Source organism: Vidua chalybeata, chromosome 26 (assembly GCF_026979565.1).
Source record: "Vidua chalybeata isolate OUT-0048 chromosome 26, bVidCha1 merged haplotype, whole genome shotgun sequence".
Classification (NCBI taxonomy): domain Eukaryota; kingdom Metazoa; phylum Chordata; class Aves; order Passeriformes; family Viduidae; genus Vidua; species Vidua chalybeata.
Genome location: NC_071555.1, coordinates 437232 through 458117, shown reverse-complemented (window position 1 = coordinate 458117; position 20886 = coordinate 437232). Strand labels below are relative to the sequence as shown.

The 20886-nt window shown below is 47.0% G+C and overlaps 2 protein-coding genes across 2 annotated transcripts; both read right to left on the bottom strand.

Annotated features, from left to right (window-relative positions):
- Positions 1 to 8144: 8144 nt before the first annotated feature.
- Positions 8145 to 12136, bottom strand: LOC128800166 (keratin, type I cytoskeletal 15-like). The gene is made up of 8 exons (XM_053965166.1): positions 11585 to 12136; positions 10687 to 10769; positions 10377 to 10533; positions 10016 to 10177; positions 9729 to 9854; positions 9410 to 9636; positions 8772 to 8857; positions 8145 to 8460 (listed from the first exon to the last, which is right to left on the bottom strand). Exons 1-8 carry the CDS (start codon positions 12029 to 12031, stop codon positions 8441 to 8443), a joined length of 1308 nt encoding a protein of 435 aa, XP_053821141.1. The 5' UTR covers positions 12032 to 12136; the 3' UTR covers positions 8145 to 8440.
- A 4912-nt stretch (positions 12137 to 17048) lies between these two features.
- On the bottom strand, positions 17049 to 20782 carry LOC128800022 (keratin, type I cytoskeletal 16-like). Its single transcript, XM_053964906.1, has 8 exons — positions 20192 to 20782; positions 19317 to 19399; positions 18966 to 19122; positions 18605 to 18766; positions 18318 to 18443; positions 17999 to 18225; positions 17752 to 17840; positions 17049 to 17333 (listed from the first exon to the last, which is right to left on the bottom strand). The coding sequence occupies exons 1-8, from the start codon at positions 20636 to 20638 to the stop codon at positions 17314 to 17316; spliced, it is 1311 nt and encodes a 436-aa protein (XP_053820881.1). The 5' UTR covers positions 20639 to 20782; the 3' UTR covers positions 17049 to 17313.
- Between the last annotated feature and the right edge of the window lie 104 nt (positions 20783 to 20886).

Sequence of the window (20886 nt, the reverse complement as noted above, 5' to 3'; positions counted from 1 at the left end):
GCTCCCCCACCGCACCGCTTTTATGCCGGTGACAATGGGAGTTGTCTCCAGAATGTGTTATCTGAGACCCATGGAATTTATCAGCCCTAAGCCTTCTGCCAACACGGCGGTTCCCCGTATTGGTCAGTGGCTGTGGAGTGGGCTGTTTCCTTCCCCAGTACCTCCACACGCGGGAGGCGATCCCCTCCCCCGGACCGCTGCCGCTTGAAGCAAAAGGTGGGATTTGGAGGAGGCGGCTCCCTACCGAGGGAAGCGTTCCTAAACCGGGTTAGAGTTTACCTACGTGGAAACAAGGGGTTAGGAGCGCACCCACTGCAGCCAACGCCGCGGTCAGAGCGGAGTCACACAAAGCCTTGTTTTAACAGAGTGATTCAGCCTGATAACAGAGCTTGTAAGGAGTCCAAATGGTGAACAATGTGTGTGGACCTCCACGTTCCCACCCCTCTGTTTCCCTCATTACCCTTGTGAAAATGTCTTCTTTCAGAAAGGAAGTTTTCACTCTTTCTGTCTTTACTCTCGGTTCCATTTGGGCTAACAGAGAATGTGCTGTGTCTGAGAGTCTGGTTTTCTACAAATACAAGAATCCTCCATGGCTGTACCTGTATTAGAGAAAAGCAGTGACATCCCTGAGTACCTGGGGAGTGAGCAGAAACAAGTGTCTGATTACACACTGAGTCCTTTGATTGCTACTGAAAGAGAGAAGCAAAGAGGAGAAACAGAATCACTTAGTCTTCTGGTCTTTGAGAGTCATGAAAATGTTATTTCTAAAATTTTCAGGTCCTCTATTATCCAAGACAGATTTTCAAAAACTTTTATTACTGTGAGCTCTTCCCTGAACATCCCTAACACACATGGGGATACTCAGAGCTTTCCTTCCATTCTCTTTCTTTCTCATTCCCTCCGAATTCTGTGGAACTTCTCAGAAGTGTTTTGGAGGAAGGAAGTTCTGGCCTGGCAGCACTTGCAGCTCCTGGGAGCAGACAGGCCTTTCTATACCCATGAAAAATGCTCCAGGTGTTTCAGGCTACACAATGAGCTGCACTCTCTGTGTACAGAGGTGTCAAACTGCGGGGCAAATTCAGGGAGGGAAAGAGCAAACAGCAAATGGGCGGCCAGCCAAGGCACCTGTATCACCAGGTAATGAGGAGGCTGTATCAGAAGGAGGAATTCTGCAGTACTCAGGTGTGGGATATATCACTGGATACACACAGGATATGTACCACGCTTCAGCCCCGGGACACCACAGCAGAGCTCTTCCCTCTCTGTGCAGACTTTGCCTTCCACAGCTCTCCATCCTGCACTGCAGGGCTGTGCAGCCTTTCCTCACAGGCCCAGGGATGCTCCTGCTGCCAGAGACACGCCAGTTCCTTCTGGAGACCTGAATGTCCTGTTCAGCCCTGGGTGGGACAAACCTGCCCAGCCAGTAACTGCTCCAAGGGCTGTGAACAGATGAAATAGTGGTGTCAGGAGGTGATGAGAGAAAGCAACTGGAGAACAGTTATTTTTTTGTTAGATATTAAAGTCCATAGTTAGAGTGTAAAGAGCACCAGTGCATGTGCTTTTCTTCACTGAGCAGAAAAGCAAGAAGCTGAGAGGACAATAAATACCAGCATGTTCTGTTTGAGATCTATCTCCTGGTGCAAGGAGTGATGAACATCTGTCCCTCCAGGTACTCCTTCAGCATTCCCTGGATTCCCATATCAGGACCTCAGTGCAGTGTATTTTTGGGTTTTGCATAATAAAAAGCTCATCTGTGATGCTGCATAATATTTTATGATCCAGCTCATGAAAATTGGGATCTGGAAGGCTTCTGGATGCCCTCTGCAATATCTTGAGTAAAAGCATCAATCACAATATATTACACTGTCAGAATATTGATCTGGTACTGCAGGCAGGTTTGGGTTTGCATGGGCTTACAGGGAAGAATCTCCCAAAGAATGAATTTCAATTCTTAGTGGCAGTTTGGCAGTACAGCTGAAATGTCAGGAAGAAGAAAGGCTTGGAACACACAGTCAAATGGATTACTCTGATTTATAACACCAAATACAGCATAAGCCTCTAGTACCAAATCAATCCCTCACATGGCATTTTTGCTAAAACTTAATTCTAAATATTTAAACTTTTCATTTCAGTTTTACCTTAATGGTTGCATGTGTTTGTTTTGGTAGGGACTCCTTAAGGTGAGAATGTATATTTAAATGCTTGCAAAAGCCTTCAGTATGGCAAGCTGAAGAAGGTGCTGTTAGCATTCAGTGTAAGTCTCTTTTTCTCCCAGTACTATCGACCTAATTTATGGTAGGGTCAGCTTTTTCCCAATAAGGAATGGTCAGCACAGGGAATTTCCCTTATCTGCACCTTATCAGAGGGGAAGGGAGACACATTTTTTCAAGCAGAGTCATCCAGACACACCCAAGCTCCTGGCTAAGACCTGGATCTGCTTTACTTTTATCTTCTCTGCTTTGCCAGTCACTGCTGCTTTATAAAACCATTCATATTATTTCAGGGTAGCTTTATTAATTGTCCTGTAAACCCTTTTTTTCCTTGCCCTTGAGGACATTGGTATATCCTCCTCTCTTTTCACATCCTGCTGAATTTGCTTCCAGGGATAGCTAATGCAGTTACACTTTAATGAACCTACTGAACATTTTAAGCAACTGTGTTGGTGCCTGCAGTTCCATGGATGCATCTATGGGTAAATGAGCAAAGCCAATTTATTATTCCGGATTTACCTTTTCAATTTTAACTGTTTGTCCCTTTTGGTAATTCTTCCTTTCTGTCTTTGCTTCCATCAATGAAAATGTGCTGCTTTTTCACGTGCATATTTTGAGTCTCCATCTCTTCTCTTGCTCATATGAACTTTTTCCACCCTCCCCACCGATCGTGTCACGGGCCCTCTTAAGAACACAGCTTGGGATGTTTTTCTCCCCTTTTGAAGACCAGAGACATGAAGTATTTGCAGGTCATTAATTCAAGCACAAAATTTTCTATTTTTTCTTTTAAACTTCCTTGTGGGAAGAACTAGTGACAACAAGCTCTGATTTGCAGCTGGTAGCAAGGTAACTGCAGTTATGGTTTGCCCAAGATACAATTCTCAGCTGTTTGGCTTTTACAGCCCATCATATTTTTTTTTTTTAAACCTTTAAAACCTGGCATTGCCATATATTCCCTGAATGTGCCAATAGATTGTGAGACAAGAATGCTGCTGTGCTGAAGAGGCAGGTCCCAGCACATGCACACACAGCTGTGTGTGGCTGGAGAAGAGGTTTGGGAAGAGCAGAGCAACACTGGGAATTTGCTCAAAATTACTGTTTTTGCAAAGCAGAGGGATTGTGGTGAAGGGAATGTGTAGTTTCTGCACTGAAAGAGGTGAGAAACAAGGTTGTGTAAGGGTTTTGTGTTAACAGAAATTGTGAGAGTAAGACACAGGACAAGACACTTCTGTCCAGGGCTCTGGTTTGTTCATAGCAGGACAGAAATGATGGATCAATGATTTGAGCTGAACTGGAATCATTCCTGCCCAAGCTGCAGTGCTCTTGGGGCACAGAATTTAATTTCTCAATGATTGCCATTTATAGAACATTTAAACAGATTGGTATGAGGAAAATAAATAAAAGATCCTCCTGAAGAGCTCAAGCACTTTAACTGGGAGCAGTGTAAATACTTCGCAAATCCTTGAAACTGGCTGTGGTGTGGAAATGCTTCATTATTGTCCTTGTTTCCCTAGAAACATAACTAGCTTTAAACTCCTGACTCCTCCATCATTCCAGAACTCTAACGATAAAGCAAATCAGGGAGTAAAGTACCTGAGACAGGAAAAGAAACCAAATTTTCTTATAATGTGATTTAAAATTGTGTGGGAAGAAAGGCTCAGTTGGGGCACCAAGCCCTAGGGAGTGCAAGTCAACTCACTGGATGTGTTTTCACACTTCCTTTAACCTGTTATCTGGCTGGTAAATCTCAGCAAGGTATGATTGGGCTGGAAACTATTATTTGAGAGTCAAACATCCAACTGACAGGAGGATGTGTTCCAAAAGTCAGGTTTCTGCAGGCAGCAGCAAAGGCAGCGCAGGGGCCTCTGCCAAAGCCCAAGGGACTGAACCTGTCCCAGGCTCGGGAGCGGTGGCTGTTGGACACTTGCCATGGCCTCTGCACGCTGCACTGAGGGAGCAGGCCTGGGGCTATCCACAGGGATCTTCCCATACACCCCATGGAAAATTCCTGCTCAAAAATAAACCCTAGACTTGGGAGGGACACAGGGTAGATGGGGCTCATAGCCCAGAGCTGAGCTGTTTTATTCTGTTCCCATCAGTAAAGCATTTGTATGTCTACTATTTATATCTATGTGCTCATATATTTACATGCATATACTTGTATTTATAGACTTGTATATTATTATTTCTCTTGTTAATTTTGTAAGAATATATTCTGATCATAGAGGTAAGCCACAGCTTCCAGTAAGGGCAAAGATTTGACTGTGCAAGCTTTAAACATTAGTCTAAACATTAGTTCTGGATCTAATTAGAAAACAAGGAGCTCCCTTAGTACCCTCCTGGTGGATCTTTGTATTTGGGTTTTCCTGATCCTACTGGTGGCTTCATACTCAGTTTTTCTTGACAGGAATTCTCAGAGCCTGAACATCTCTGGTTGGGCTCAGTGAGAAAATCCAACTGTTGCTCTGTGAGGGCAAGCCCTGCAGCCTCTGTTTGTGGAGCTGCTGCCAGGGAGGCGTTTTTAACTCTTGTTCCTCATGGCAACTCTCAGCCCATGGAAACCCCTTTGGAGCCCTGCTTCTGCCTGCCCTGGCTGGTCACACAACTTCAAGGGAACAAAAGGGGATTTCTCACTGCTTTGGACAGTTTGTGCCACTTTCATAAAGGACTGTGTTACCCATGTTTGTGTGTACCAGGAAAGTCCCTTCCTGGGCAGTCCTGGCTGTTACCTTAACTAAGAGCTGTGGTTTTCCACCAGACTTTCACACCCATATTCAGCTTTATATCTTCCTTTTATTAAAAACTGAGGTTTGTGCCAACTGTCTGTGTTTTGGGCAGCCCACAGCCAGCAAAGCAAGCGACTGAAGTGCTCTCTGAGTGACTTTTCATGCTTTCCTAATGGATTCAGCTTTAATAACTGATAAAAATCTGGTGTCATGTTTTCTAACAGCATTTTTGACAGGAAGGAGTTGTTGGAATTTATTTAAAATCTTTGTGTGTGTGTGAGCGCTGTGAACTTTTGGGTACAGCTGTGATTTTCGATAGTCTGACATCAGGCTGTGGGAAATAACTGAACTGAATTGGGAATGCTGTCAGAAAATGTTGCTTGCTGAGGCTGTGGTAGCTTTGATCCCAGCCCTGCGCGGGCTGGAGCACAGGTGTGTGCAGGGAAAGGTGTTCCCTGGAGCCAGGCTTGGCGGAGCCGCGGGAGCGTGGGCTCCCAAAGTGCTATTAGGAGTAATTGCAGCGTGCAGAAACCTCTCTCTAGGCAGTGCTAAACAGCTCTGAGAGTCAGCTCCAGTGCGCCTGAGTCTACGTGTTCACTGTCACTTGTCCTTTACCATGAAATCATGGAATGCTTTGGGTGGGAAGGGACCTCAGAGCTCATCCAGTCCCACCCTCTGCCACCGGCAGGGACACCTTCCACTAGAACAGGATGATCCGGGTCATGAACACTTCCAGGGCAGGCACAATGTGGAAATACTTAAAGAAATTCCGAGGTTTGTTGGGATTAGCACTCCAAAGTGTTATATATGATGTGAAACCTAACAGAATTTTTACAGAGAGAAAGGATTTTCCTGCATGAATTCTCATACTTACTTAACTTGGCTGCTGCTATTTTTCTTGGTTATGGCAGGCTGGTAAATGTCAGAAATATCACAGGAGCTCCTTTCCTCTTGCTTTTTTGTTACAGGCACAGTGAGTCAGAGTTTCTTTTCTCATTTCTTGAGTTGGTGGTGGGCCGAGAGGGAGATGTGCCTTGTCACCTCTGTGGTTCCATTTCCTTGCAGCCAGGAGTGCCAGAGCCTGGCAGGACTGTGCACAAAGGCACCAGGAGTAGCAGTGGGCTGCTGTACCTGTCCATACCTGACAGCTGCCCTTGCAAACGGAGGCATTGCTGTGGCTCTAAATCCTGCAGGAGTGTCACACTCCTGATCCAGAGCGAAGCCCCTTGGAGAACCCGGTCCACTCAATTCTGGTTCTTGTCTTGGATTTCTGTCCATACAGCCATTTCACCCTCTTATCTTCATCAAACCTCCTGACAATGTTGGATTGTCCATCTGGAGATGATTAATTTCCAGAATTGATCCACCCACGGGATTTGGGGCCTTGGGAAGCGGGAGCAGCACAGAGCGCCCCCTGCAGGCCCGGCTGTTAAGCACAGCCATCGACTCCAAGGCACGAAATAAAAATAAAAACGTGCCGATTGTCGTATTAATGAATCTGTTCTTTCCTTGTACGAGCCGTGTCCCAGGCCTGACGCTTTAGTTTAATTTTGAGAGTGTTTTGAGCAGTTTGTATCACAAATCCTACTTGTTATTTCTTTAATTGCCATCAGAGGATGCCAGGGAGCCGACCCGAATGGATGGACACAATGTCTGTCACCCACAGGTAAATCCTGTCCCTCGTACGGAGCTGTGGGACACGCCATTGGAGCAGGATAAGGATCAACCACAGCATTCCCTCATGCTGGCACTGCAAACGTGTCCCACCTAAAAGAGAGCAGAAGGGAAGCATGAAACTCGGGAATGTTCCCAACAGGCAGCCTAGAGCACAAATGGCTCCTTTCTGGGATTACAGACAGTCTTCCTAGTTAAACAGTGCCTAAAGAAGGTGTTTGATCCCAAAGTCCATTATAGCTGGCTAGTGCTGAGGGGTTTTGGGATAGTCAGCATTGCTTGATAGGAGAGAGGAGTAAAAGGGATCATAAGGCAGAAGAATCTGTTTACTTCCACAGAGCCGAAGAGTCCTGTTGTGACTCCAAGGAGAGGCAGATCTGCTAGGGCTTTACAAACCTTTGTTTCCCATAGAAATAGTTTCTCTGACTCATCCCTTTCCTGCTGTGCTGAGAATTCAGCCTGGATTGTAACATGGAACAATTTGATGTATTTTAAAATAATACTTTGTTATCCAAAATTATGATGTTTTACCTGTCCTGACTCTCTTTGCAAAGCATAGTGTAAGTGTAAAGCTGCATGACAGGATAAGAAATGTGATTTAGGAGGTGTTCAGGGAACAATGAAGCCTCTGAGACCCACCCAGGGTCTGGGGCAGGGCAGCAGTGGAGTCACTCCCCTGCTATGTGGCTGACCCTGTTCAGCAGCTTCCTTAGCCCTGCAAACCAAACACTGAAATGCAGATTTTTCCGTTTGAAATTACTGAGATATTTCACCCGTTTTCTTCCTCTGTTGAGCCCAAATAAGCTGAGTGTGGTACACAAAGTTATGAAGTGGGGCAGGCTTAGTAACAAAGCTTGAGCCTTGCCTGCACCGTGCCATTCTCCATCCAGAGTTCCACACAGCACGGATCTGGGAATGACCCTATGGAATGTAGGAGCACACTCTTCCTTGTGGAATTTCCAGATAGAAGACCTGAACTCAGCTTTTCCAACATGTCAGGAGGAATAATCCCAATAACTGAGTGTTGGGTTAGTAGAACTTTCGTAGTCCTCACTCATTTCCTGATCTAACCCTTTGCTTTAATCGAACAAGATTAGACAGAGCTCTTACCCAGAAGATGGGAAAGGGCTGCATGAATAGGATTGATTTCTTGTTCAGGTACTAGAGAAAAGTGGTTTTGATTTGACAAAATTTTCATGAAATGTTGGGGTTAATTAACCCTAATTTTTCACTTCAGCTGCTGACTTGGGAAATGAACTACTTGCACACCTCTTGCAACATATGCTATGAGAAAGGGGTTCACCCACCCCTTTCTGTTCCCCATAGGTGTCACCCTTGAGTTTACTGTGGATGTGTTTATTCATCTCCAGAATTTTATCCAGTCATCACATGATTTAGAATTCATGTATTTCTTTGGAGCCGTATTACATAATTCACGCAACCTTAATTTCTTTGTGTACCTGACTTGTTACACCTAAATGTAAATAGAATGATAATATCCCAAATAGACTGCTGGACACAGAGTTTTCTTTGCATTGCAGAAAGGTAAAGCTTTATTTGAGGGATCTCTTGTTCAGTAGAGAACCAAGTGCACTGCAGAGCCCTGTGTGTGAGCACAGTGATCACAGTGATGGACAGCATGGAAAGGGAGGAGTAGATAATTTTAGGAAAAGCCTAGTAGTTATTAGTTTTGATTTCATGAAGAGCACTTGGAGAGCAGTGTGGGCGTGGGGAGGTCACAGCGCGTGCGGGCTGCGCGTTACCGCGCTGCGGGCCGGCTGCTCCCACGGCACTGACTGCAGCAGGGAAGCCCAACACGTCGGTGGGGCCTTAACACACTCTTGACTGCCCTGTGGAAAGAAAGAACAAACCATTGCTCTGATAGGGAAACCAAGAGTCTCTTTGCAGTAATGACATTTCAGATGCATCCACTATTTAAATATCCATTTGTTAGCAAAAGCATGGAAAAGGAACTTAGCCTGTCTCTGGCATTGGAGCCAAATCTCTTTGAAATTAAGAGCTTTGATTGTAAATGGTTTAATCCCTGCTGCAATTGCAGATGTGGAAGCCATAGCATAAGGTTGGTATTAACAGAAAAAGGGATGAAACAAAAAATGTGAAAGCCGTTAAGTTTGGATGCTCTTTGAAAGATATTTCTTACCTGCCTTGTCACTAGATTGACCATGACAGTAAGAACTAGAAGAGTGGGAGGACATTCCTCCTCCTTGGAGAGCTCCTTGACACGATCTGTAAAAGGAAAGGAGATTTAATGAAGGGAGCAATAAATGCATACTGACATCATGTGCAGTGCATGTAACAGCTCAATTTTTATTCCTGGATCTTGCAAATATATTTTTATATATTTCTTTTCATTTCATTCCATTCAGCTGTATTTTCCTAGAAAATTGTAAAAGCAGAGACAGCAAGAGACTGTTGCAGTATAATTCTTGTACTCTCACAATCCAGCTGTGCTTGTTCGTCTGCTGACAGAAGGAACTTCATTACAATTTGGTTTGGCACGGTGATTCCTCTCATGGAATTCACTCCATGCAAACAGGTCAAGAGGAACTGATTAACTCAAAACCTGGCAGTAAAAATCTGCTCTGTGTTTCCTTTGATGTTTGATCTGCTTATGAGGTTTTTGATAGACACATTTCAATGCAGATGCTGTGAAAAAAAGTTGCTGAACTTAGATTTCAGCTAGAGATAAATAAAATATTCTGCTCTGTCTTCCATGAGTGGCAAGAGAGAAAAGCTTGTGATAAAATTTGAGCACTTATTTGCAAACAGAGAACGTACACAAGATCCTGCTGCCCCTCCTGCAGCAGCGCCCGGTACTGCTGGATCTCCTGCTCCAGGCGCATCTTGATGCCCAGGAGCATCTTGTACTCCTGGCTCTGACCCTCCATCTCACAGCGGATGCTGGCCAGCTCCTCCTCGATGCAGTTGATCTGCGCCTGGATTTGTTGGAGCATGCGGCCATAGCGAGACTCGGTTTCTGCCAGGGAGTTCTCCAGAGAGCTTTTCTGGAAAGACAAACACAGGAGTTGAGGAGCAGAGTTCTACGGCTCCCTGCCCGTGCCAAGGAGGGAAGGGCCCGCAGATCCTGCCCACGTACCGTGCTGAGCTGTGCCTGCAGTTCGATCTCCAGGTTCTGCATCTCGCGCCTCAGCTCCGTGAGCTGGTGGCTGCTTGTCTGGATGTCCTGGCTGCTGGAAGTGACCTGCTGGTTGACTTCTTGGATCTGCAGAGTCAAACCCCAGACACTTTGTGAGCCCCAAGGGAGCAGATTTGCTGAATGAGAGCTCACATCTCCAGGGAGCCTCTCCCTTTCAGCCAGTCCTGGTACCAGGGTGTCTGGGCTATGCCACCAAAGGAGACCCCACTCTGGGCATTGCTACATACCTTGACCTCATACCACTGCTCCACCTCCCTGCGGTTCTTCTCAATGATCTGCTCATATTCATCTCTCAGGTCATTCAGGATCTTTGTCAAGTCTTCTCCAGGGGCAGCATTGACCTCCACGCTCACGTCGCCACCAGTTTGGGACTGGAGCTGCCTCATTTCCTGCAGGGAGTCCAGAGAGAGATACAAGAGCACACACAGGTCATTTGTTGTGCTGGGGCCTGTGGGCAAAGCTCTACCAAGGTACAAAGGAATGACAATCCCATGGCATAAGGTGAAATTCACTTGGTATGTGATGGTGGGAGCCATGAAGAATCAACGGATTGTGTATTTGGCTTTGCTATTTATCATTGGATTGTACCTCCTCATGGTTTCTCTTGAGAGCAATCAGCTCATCCCTCAAGGACTCCAGCTCAGATTCCAGGGAAGACCGAGTGGTAGTGAGACCATCCAGGATGTTTCTCAGGCCATTGATGTCACCCTCCACAGTCTGACGGATGACCAGCTCGTTCTCATACCTGTACCATAGGAAAGCCAAGCATTACACACTCACTTCATTACGATGTGTAGGCTTGATCATACCACTTTAGACAGGACTTCATCCATCTGCATTGATGAGTCTTATAAACTTTCTGAATCAAAACAGGCAAGGTTCACAGAGAGCTACTCACTTCATTCGGAAGTCATCAGCAGTCATCTTGCTGTTATCGATGTCCAGAGTCATCCTGTTGTTGTCCACAGTGGCAGAAATAATCTGCAAAAAGGGAAGGTGGACAGGTGTCTTTCTGTGTTCTAGATTTCCAGGACAAGCAGAAAGAAGACACAAAACTTTGGTCGAGTGTTACTGCTGGTCTTGGAATTGTTTTATGGAGCAGTGCAGGGGCCACAGAAAGTTCCTGAATTGCCATAGCACAGGGACTGGTGAGAGCAAGGTTTTGGCCTTCCAAAATTTTTGATGAAAGAATATATTGATGGGGGAAAGAACAGAAGAACATTTATTTTGGGAAATGGCCAAGCCCCATGGGGTTCTGCAATCTAGGTGTAGGAGACAGTGTGGGCTTTGCCCCTGATGCTGTAAGTCATGTCATTATGAAAAAGGCTGATTGTAATGGAAGACCTCAGTCCTTCCACGTGGTGTCTGCAGGAGCGTGAAGGCACAAAGGGAGCTCAGATCCTGCCATGCCGGTGCTTTGGCTTTGCACTCCATGCAGCTGATGTGGCTGGGAGCAGAGGGAAGCACTGCACACCACACAGGTCTGGTTTGGAGCCACCTGCACAGCGTGGGATGTACATTGCGTGAGCCAGCGTGTCTGTGGCTGCTGGGGCTCCCGGTGCCTCGGGCCGTGCCCTGCTGCCCGTGGGCTGCTGTGAGGGTTCGCTCAGCCAGGGGACGGGAGGTGCAGCTCAGCAGGTTTGTGCCTGCGGTACCACCAGCACGGCCGTGCCGCGGGTGGTAGAGCCCGCTGCTGGGGACAGAAGGAGGAGGAAGAAGCAAAGAGGAAAGAGGAAGGCCTTAGAGGAGAGAGGAGCACGTGGGAGATGGAGGCACGTGTGCCGGGATGATCCTACCTGATTCTGGAGTTGTTCGATGGTCTGGTAGTAGGAGCTGTAGTCCTTGGAAACGCTGGGAGCTTGTTTCCTGTACCACTCCCGGATGTGGTGCTCGAGCTGAGCGTTCTCCTCCTCCAGCCTTCGCACCTTGTCCAGGTAAGAGGCCAGGCGGTCGTTGAGGTTCTGCATGGTGACCTTCTCATTGCCGCTGAGCAGCAGGTCCCCCCCAGGGCCGCAGATGCCCGCAAAGCCCCCGCCGAAGCCCCCGGCAAGGCTGCCCATGCTCAGGCCGCCCCCGTAGCCCCCGCAGGCTGCCCCGCCGTAGCTGCCGCCGCCGATGACGGAGGAGGCGTAGCGCCGGCAGGACACGGAGGAGCTGCGGCCGCTGCTGCCGCCGCAGGCGCCTCCACCTCCTCCTCCGCTCCTGTACGAGGTGCTGGATGTTCTCTTGATGCTGCAGCTCATGGTCAAGGGATCAGATATTCAGATGCGAAGCTCTGCACAGCGAGATACAGGAAATCAAAGTGCAGCAGGCCGTCCTTGCTGGTGGCTATTTATACCTGCCCAGGTGGGTGTCACCTGCCAGGCAGTCCAGCTTCCCATGGGATTTGCCAGCCACAGTGCTCATGCTGAAAGTGATGTGCTAAGGGGAATTTCTTCTGGGGCTTGGGACAGCCCTCCCCCCAGGTACTGGGTTTGCGTGCTGATTCACACCAAGCCTGCACTGCAATTTCGGGTGGGTGGCTGTGAGTTAGATTTTGCTGGAGATAGTTTGTTGCTGGCTACTTAGTGAGTGAGACTCATTTTAATAGTTGTTCTTTGTTCTTTGGAGTAGTTTTCTTTTGTCCTGAAAACAGGTGGTGAAAGCACCACCTAATCACTCTGCTTTAATTTCAGATTTTGGGAAGTGTGAACTCAAGCACACTTTGTGTGAGGCTGGTTCAAATTTGCCTCAGAACTTAAGAGTTTTAGGTCAGAATCCAGAGTTTAGGTTTAGAATTTCTTTTCCCTAGAGAAGAAAGCTTTCTGTGGGTACTGTCTCTCAGAGTATTTAGTGGTAAATCACAGTAGAATGAGCTTAACAGAAGCGATGTTATTTCTGTTCTCACCAAACTCTGGTGGTATCACTTACAGGAAATCCTCCTGTCTCACGCTCTGGCATGCATGCAGTGATGCCTTTTTAAAGTTGTGAATTTTTAAACATTTTTGTGCATATTTCCAATCACTTAGAGGTTATCTTAAACTGAAATATGTATGTGAAATCTATATGGCTGCATTGGCTCTATCCTGGGAGAGGAAAGAAAGGATTTGGCTTGGCCAGATGAAGGTTGAGATTGTTATCAGCTGGCTCTTGAGGAAGGCGGTACCAGGGCTGTTTGAAATACAGAACAATCCTGTTGTCCATGCAGAAAAGGACACAGTCTGGATTTGAGTGTGTTTGGGCTGGAAACTAAGGGGACATTTTTAACTATGGGAAGCAGAAGGATCTCGAAGAGTTTCCATCGCAGTAGCTGTGGATGGAAGAGAGAGTTTCAAATCTGATCTCAGTCAATTGATGTTGGGGATTGTATCCTTGTGTAACAGAGGTAGCTGTGATGACCCTCTAGGTCCCCTTTACCTTCAGTCTTTTGTCCCTTGGTGCTGCACCACTGCACCATTTTGGTAAGGGGGCAGATTGTGATAAGCCCTTTGGAAAGGAAATTTTGCCTTTAAATAACTTCTGGAAAATGTGAATTTTAAACCTGAAAGACAAAGGGCCTCATTATGTGAGTGTTGAACTTCAATGGAATCCATCTCTACTTGGAAGTTATAATTTGCCCATTTTTTTGTTGTTGGTTTCTCCATTTATGCTGTAACTTATACACACCCTGCAGTTGTGGCTCAAGCAGGATTTTCTTTCTTAGCCACAGTGATTATGGGATCCATAAAGTTACTAATGTGTGTTATGACTGACTGAAGGATCATGGAAAACCATTCACCCTCTTTCTTGACACACCACCACCCCCATATCACAGATCCTTTGATCTGCATAATTATGATTGTTGTTTTATTGGTAGCTCTCTAATTATCCGCACGTCAGAACCAGGTGCTTTGCATATGTTATTGAGACTGAGTCATCATTATTAAAAAATAAAAATTATTTTCTCACAGGGTGTGATTCCTTAGTCATATTTTCCTCATTAGATTGTTGAAATGCACTTTTATTCTCCTCTATGAGAAGTTTATTGCTGATTGGTGGTAGTGCCAGAGGTGTTGATTTTATATCTCCTTCTCGGCATCATTGCATCACAGCACCTGGCCCAACAATTTCTGACATTTCCCAATGCTGTAATTTCATACTGTCACCAGGTGCCTTTTGTCTGTCTCTCTGTTCCTCTCTTCTTTTTTGGATAGGAGAGCTAATCATCCTTACTGCCATAACTGCATCCCAAACATTTCATCTCTAGGCTGTTCTGTAACTTGGGGGTATTTCCTTGTCTCCATGTGCATTTCTGGCCACTGTCCTGTGGACATGGCTCTTGGCCTGAGTTGGCTGTTGTGAGTGAGTTTGGACCTGCTACTTCATAAGCCAAAAGAGCCAAGACTGTTCAGGAGCCATTACCTTTCACGATGACAGAAGGAGGTCAGACATGTTCTGCTGTAGAAGATGTTGAGGCTCCTCAGCCATTCAAACACACTGTAAGAGCTTTGAAATCACATTTTCCCCTGGCAGACCTTTTGCTCATAGTGCGCCCCATGGACCTCTGCAAGTCAGACATTTGTTTGAAGGAGGACTGCTGTGAATCCTTTCCAGTGCTGTTTACTCACTGGTGAATTTGGATGCTCCAAATTGGCAGAAGAACCAAAAGCAGCCTGTGGTTTCCACAGAGGCTGTGATGCCATTACTGGATGTATGTCTTCAGTCACACTAGAAGGAGAGGACAATCCTAGATACAATTACTGGTAATTAATTGTTCTGCAGTAAATGAGTCAAATGTGGTCTTGGTAAGAAGGGTGCTACTCCCAAGAGTTTCGTCAGGATCTCCATTTGTGCATTCCTCATCCGTCATTGTCCTGCAGCATCACTCAACCTGTGCATTTATTCGGTTCATTCAGAGCTGCAGGATTTCCACAACGCCCCCTTCTGTGCTCATCTTTCTCTTATGTCACCCTATGGGGTGGGCTCATAAACTTGCATATGTGTAGACCTACAGAAAATCTTATTAAATGTGAGCTACTTCAATTCCGAAGCTGATCTAAATCATTACTCATAGCCCTTCCTACCACTGAAAAAGGACAAATTTGGAGATACTTCCCAAGGGAAATTCAGCTTTTACAGCAGAGGGATCCTTTCCTGTTCTCTCTCTACCTGCTTCCATGCGCTCCTGTTATCCATGATGACCACTAATTGAATTCTAAATTCCTCCCTGCCAAAGCCTTTTTTTCCTGTCCTGTAGATCTTTTCAGAACACTAAGCAGGTGTATGGCTTTTTCTAAGAACATGGATGAGTGAAGTGAGCACTGGGAGCAGGCAGTGGTGTCAGGATACCTGACCATGGAAATAGCACACGTTTTCTGGAGCGCCTGCCAGCCTTAGATGGAAGCTGTGTGTCTTGTTGTGCCTTTGGCACACCTGTGGTGTGTGTTGTCCCTAGGACAGGCCTTGGCCCATCCCTTGGTGGGTGTTAGTGCCCCGTGGACCAGCAGGAATGTGTGGAGGGCATTGTGCTGTCAGCAGCAGGACTCCACAGTGAGCTGATCCTGCTGTAGAGACTCCTGAGGACTTTCCCCAGTGCCACCCACTGCACCAAGACCTCACACTCCCAAATCAGCTCAGAAATGGGGACAGACACTGCAGCTCTGGAGTTCCCAGGAGTTCTCTGGGCGAGGACTGCATTTTTGGTCATTCTGATGCTTCTCTGTGTTTCTGGAACATTAGAAGGAAGTAAAAGAACCTTGCAGTTCTTTACTTATATACATTAACTGTAATTTAAGGTTCCATAATCTGGCCTTAAAAGAGATGTCTCCTTCAGCTGCTTTGGCTACAGTAAATACAGCTGAGACCTGAGTGAGCTCTGGCAGCCTCTAGAGACAAAAGTCATGTTTGCATTTGCTTTACATCACTTTCTATACAGTTAAAACCTGAAGTGAGTTTTTTATTCATTGTAGACAGGCTTTTATTCACACAAATTCTTGATGCTGGACTGATAAAAGTCAGTTTTTCAACAGGTGTAGAAAGTGTATTCTTTGTGGACACTCACTGCAGGCTGCAGTCAGGGTGCTGTGCTGGCACAGCCAAGGCATGTGGTTACTGAGAGAAGACCTAAACAAAATCAAACTCTTCTAAGTCGTTTGTGATGAGAAAGTGTTTAATAGCATTACCCTAAGAAATCAGTCCTTCAGTCTGAAATGAAATGGGAAATACTAGAAACCAGGTTTAATCAGTGGGGAAGGGACAAACAGGAGGAACCTGTAAGTGATACATGGCTGATTTCGTGTATCTGGTGCACAACAGTCAGAGACTGAAAAGGGGCTTCACTGTGATCTTCAGAAAGCAAAATGCATCTAAAGGAGCTGCCCTAATTTAGTATTGCTCTCTCATCTCTAATTTTGTTGCATATTTTATATTCTTAAGCAGTAAAATATAGAAAATACCTGCAGTGAAAGGAATGTGTCTCTCATTTCTCTTAAGGCAGAGTATCAGCCAGCTGTGTGCACTAACAGAAATTGAGTTCTTGGTATTAAATCAGTATTTAAATTGAAATTTCTATCATAAAACACTGGAGTGTTTTTGGTGAATGACACTGAAGGGAACAGATCCATTTTCTTGCTGTCTGTTTCTCCCAACAGAAGTCAGCAATATGTCATTCTCTGCGCAACAAAAGGTGTAGAAAGACCCTTCATACTGGAACAACCTCTCCTGAGTCACACCTTCCTTCCCACAGTACTTGGGCTGTGATGAGATTAATGGACTCAGATAACTCATAGTAGTACCATGGGGCACAGTTTAGTAAATTAACAGTTAATCTCCTGAAGTTACCCATCATTTGTATTTTCTTTCTCCTTTCACTCACATAATTCATTCTCTTTAGTACAAGTGGCAAGGCAAGGGGCCAGAAAGCAATCCCTTAGTGACCATTAAAAAACAAAACGGTAAATGATTTTTAACATCTCAGGAAGGAGAAAAATTGTGTCAAGAACTGATAACAAGATTTCTATTTTCAACCTTATACCTCTTGCTTGTGAAGAGAGAGTTCTGAAAGCCTCAGCCAGCAGTTCCCCTAGGCAGAGGCTGGCTGTTGTCTCACGTCACACAGCCATGGTCACAATTCCTGATATTTCCTTTCACTCAGTGGTTCTATCCCAGCACCATGTCCATTCTCCTAGTGCAAAAGGGACTGTCCTGAGATCATGTACCCCATACAACCACACAGCCCATGTTTGGTGGATGATCTGGATAAGTACCCGCGTGAGGTTGATTAAATTTATTTTCTCAGACATGTTGTGATTTGAATTGCAGACATAAAGGTTTATTAGAGCAGAGTTACCAGCAGAGTGTGAGCCCTTTAACAAAGAATGAATTGCCAAAGACAAGTTGAGTAAGCCAAGCATTGCAGGGAGGAGGAGGGGGTGCTGGGGCAGGTGACCAGGCTCATCTTCCAAACCCTTGCCACTGCCTCGGCCGTGCTGCAGAAACTCTCGGGTGTCTCTCGCTGCCCACGGTCGATGCATCTCAGCTGGACAGTGCCAGGGTCTCTCCTGCTGCTCTAGCACACTCTTGACTGCCCTGTGTGAGCACAGAGCAAATCACTGCCTTGAGGGGCAGTCTGAGCACTCCTGCTGAGTGGAATTCTTACACCTGTCAGTGTTAGCAGCAGAGGCACAGAGGCTCCATGCCCAGCAGCACCCTGAGTGCTTTCTCAGAACTGTATTTTTTTATTGTTACAGTAAGCAAAGAAGTATTTCCCATCCCATAAAGTTTATAAACTGTATTTTATATTTAGGCAGAGGGAAGAGCAACACTTGCTGTATTTTAACCCCTGATTCTGCTGCAACAGAGTAATGAGGTTTTTCACTCCCAGGCAAATGGACCTAGGAATCTTTCCCAACCCAAACTAAAAAGCTTTTTTCTGATCAAATAAATTGCAGCCATTGGGGCAGATGTAACCCACTAATAATAACATGCTTACAAAGTGTTGACTTACCTGACATGTCTCCACACTGGGAATGAGAGTAGGAAGCAGAATATGACTGGGAGGATTTTCCACCTCCTTGGAAAGCTCCCTGGGAGGAACTGTAAAAAAAAAAAAGAGAGAATTCATCAAAAACTACTAACACTGGCTATTCAGTTGAAATACATGTTGATGTAGCTTCAGGGACAAAAAGTCTCTACTGGTAAATAAGTACATGAGGATTTCTTTTTACTCCCTTACTATAATATGAAATACATACACAAGATCCTGCTGCCCCTCCTGCAGCAGCGCCCGGTACTGCTGGATCTCCTGCTCCAGGCGGGTTTTTATACCCAGCAGCATCTTGTACTCCTGGCTCTGACCCTCCATCTCACAGCGGATGCTGGCCAGCTCCTCCTCGATGCAGTTGATCTGTCCCTGGATTTGTTGCAGCAGGAAGCTGTAGCGAGACTCGGTTTCTGCCAGGGAGTTCTCCAGAGAGCTTTTCTGGAAAGACAAACACAGGAGTTGAGGAGCAGAGTTCTACGGCTCCCTGCCCGTGCCAAGGAGGGAAGGGCCCGCAGATCCTGCCCACGTACCGTGCTGAGCTGTGCCTGCAGTTCGATCTCCAGGTTCTGCATCTCGCGCCTCAGCTCCGTGAGCTGGTGGCTGCTTGTCTGGATGTCCTGGCTGCTGGAAGTGACCTGCTGGTTGACTTCTTGGATCTGCAGAGTCAAACCCCAGACACTTTGTGAGCCCCAAGGGAGCAGATTTGCTGAATGAGAGCTCACATCTCCAGGGAGCCTCTCCCTTTCAGCCAGCCCTGGTACCAGGGTGTCTGGGCTATGCCACCAAAGGAGACTCCACTCTGGGCATTGCTACATACCTTGACCTCATACCACTGCTCCACCTCCCTGCGGTTCTTCTCAATGATCTGCTCATATTCATCTCTCAGGTCATTCAGGATCTTTGTCAAGTCTTCTCCAGGGGCAGCATTGACCTCCACGCTCACGTCGCCACCAGTTTGGGACTGGAGCTGCCTCATTTCCTGCAGGGAGTCCAGAGAGAGATACAAGAGCACACACAGGTCATTTGTTGTGCTGGGGCCTGTGGGCAAAGCTCTACCAAGGTACAAAGGAATGACAATCCCATGGCATAAGGTGAAATTCACTTGGTATGTGATGGTGGGAGCCATGAAGAATCAACGGATTGTGTATTTGGCTTTGCTATTTATCATTGGATTGTACCTCCTCATGGTTTCTCTTGAGAGCAATCAGCTCATCCTTCAGGGACTCCAGCTCGGATTCCAGTGAAGATCTAACCAGAGTCAGGTCATCCATGAGATTTCTCAGGCCATTGATGTCAGCCTCCACAGTCTGACGGATGACCAGCTCATTCTCATACCTATGTCACACACACAGAGACAGAGAAATGGGGAAATGAGATGCTGACAGTCAATAGTACACATCCTTTTAAGATCAGTATTCCAGTAAAAGAGGATGACTCAGTAATACCACCCTGGGCAGTCCTCCCTTGTCTTCTTAGATGGTGATGAGAGGGATTTGACAGACATGCAAGGTTCACAGGGAGCTACTCACTTCATTCTGAAGTCTTCAGCAGTCATCTTGCTGTTATCGATGTCCAGAAGCATTTTGTTATTGTCCACAGTGGCAGAAATAATCTGCAAAAAGGGAAGGTGGAGAGGAGTCCTTCTTTGTTCTAGATTTCCAGGACAAGCAGAAAGAAGACAGAAAACTTTGGAAGGGTGTTATTGAGGGACTTTAGAATTGTTTCTTGCAGTAGTGCAGGGGCCAAAAGGAAGGGTAACGATTCAGATTTACTTTTCAGGGAAGCTTGTGCTATCACAGACCATCCTGCCAAATCCGTGATCTTCCATTTCTCAGGTTAGGGACAGCCCCCGTGAGTCCCAAAGAGTGTTTGCAGCCCTTTCTATACAAAGTGCTTCTTCATGGTGTCTGTTTAAACTGTTTTTTTGGTGTGACTGGATTGTAATGGAAGACCTCAGTCCTTCCACGTGGTGTCTGCAGGAGCGTGAAGGCACAAAGGGAGCTCAGATCCTGCCATGCCGGTGCTTTGGCTTTGCACTCCATGCAGCTGATGTGGCTGGGAGCAGAGGGAAGCACTGCACACCACACAGGTCTGGTTTGGAGCCACCTGCACAGCGTGGGATGTACATTGCGTGAGCCAGCGTGTCTGTGGCTGCTGGGGCTCCCGGTGCCTCGGGCCGTGCCCTGCTGCCCGTGGGCTGCTGTGAGGGTTCGCTCAGCCAGGGGACGGGAGGTGCAGCTCAGCAGGTTTGTGCCTGCGGTACCACCAGCACGGCCGTGCCGCGGGTGGTAGAGCCCGCTGCTGGGGACAGAAGGAGGAGGAAGAAGCAAAGAGGAAAGAGGAAGGCCTTAGAGGAGAGAGGAGCACGTGGGAGATGGAGGCACGTGTGCCGGGATGATCCTACCTGATTCTGGAGTTGTTCGATGGTCTGGTAGTAGGAGCTGTAGTCCTTGGAAACGCTGGGAGCTTGTTTCCTGTACCACTCCCGGATGTGGTGCTCGAGCTGAGCGTTCTCCTCCTCCAGCCTTCGCACCTTGTCCAGGTAAGAGGCCAGGCGGTCGTTGAGGTTCTGCATGGTGACCTTCTCATTGCCGCTGAGCAGCAGGTCCCCCCCAGGGCCGCAGATGCCCGCAAAGCCCCCGCCGAAGCCCCCGGCAAGGCTGCCCATGCTCAGGCCGCCCCCGTAGCCCCCGCAGGCTGCCCCGCCGTAGCTGCCGCCGCCGATGACGGAGGAGGCGTAGCGCCGGCAGGACACGGAGGAGCTGCGGCCGCTGCTGCCGCCGCAGGCGCCTCCACCTCCTCCTCCGCTCCTGTACGAGGTGCTGGATGTTCTCTTGATGCTGCAGCTCATGGTCAAGGGATCAGATATTCAGATGCGAAGCTCTGCACAGCGAGATACAGGAAATCAAAGTGCAGCAGGCCGTCCTTGCTGGTGGCTATTTATACCTGCCCAGGTGGGTGTCACCTGCCAGGCAGTCCAGCTTCCCATGGGATTTGCCAGCCACAGTGCTCATGCTGAAAATGATGTGCTAAGGGGAATTTTGTCTGAGGTAAGTAAAAGGCATTACCCTTCAGTGCAAATATGTTCTTAGTTGATTC

What these genes read in the sequence shown, in the direction of transcription:
- LOC128800022 (XM_053964906.1), bottom strand. Translation starts at nt 20,638, where the DNA reads ATGAGCTGCAGCATCAAGAGAACATCCAGCACCTCGTACAGGAGCGGA. An exon ending in TCAAGAGAAACCATGAGGAG is followed by an intron (nt 18,767 to 18,965) that starts GTACAATCCAAT and finishes GACTCCCTGCAG; the next exon opens with GAAATGAGGCAGCTCCAGTC. An exon ending in GAGGGGCAGCAGGATCTTGT is followed by an intron (nt 17,841 to 17,998) that starts GTATGTATTTCA and finishes TTTTTTTTACAG; the next exon opens with TTCCTCCCAGGGAGCTTTCC.
- LOC128800166 (XM_053965166.1), bottom strand. Translation starts at nt 12,031, where the DNA reads ATGAGCTGCAGCATCAAGAGAACATCCAGCACCTCGTACAGGAGCGGA. An exon ending in TGCAGGCACAGCTCAGCACG is followed by an intron (nt 9,637 to 9,728) that starts GTACGTGGGCAG and finishes TTGTCTTTCCAG; the next exon opens with AAAAGCTCTCTGGAGAACTC. An exon ending in GAGGGGCAGCAGGATCTTGT is followed by an intron (nt 8,858 to 9,409) that starts GTACGTTCTCTG and finishes TTCCTTTTACAG; the next exon opens with ATCGTGTCAAGGAGCTCTCC.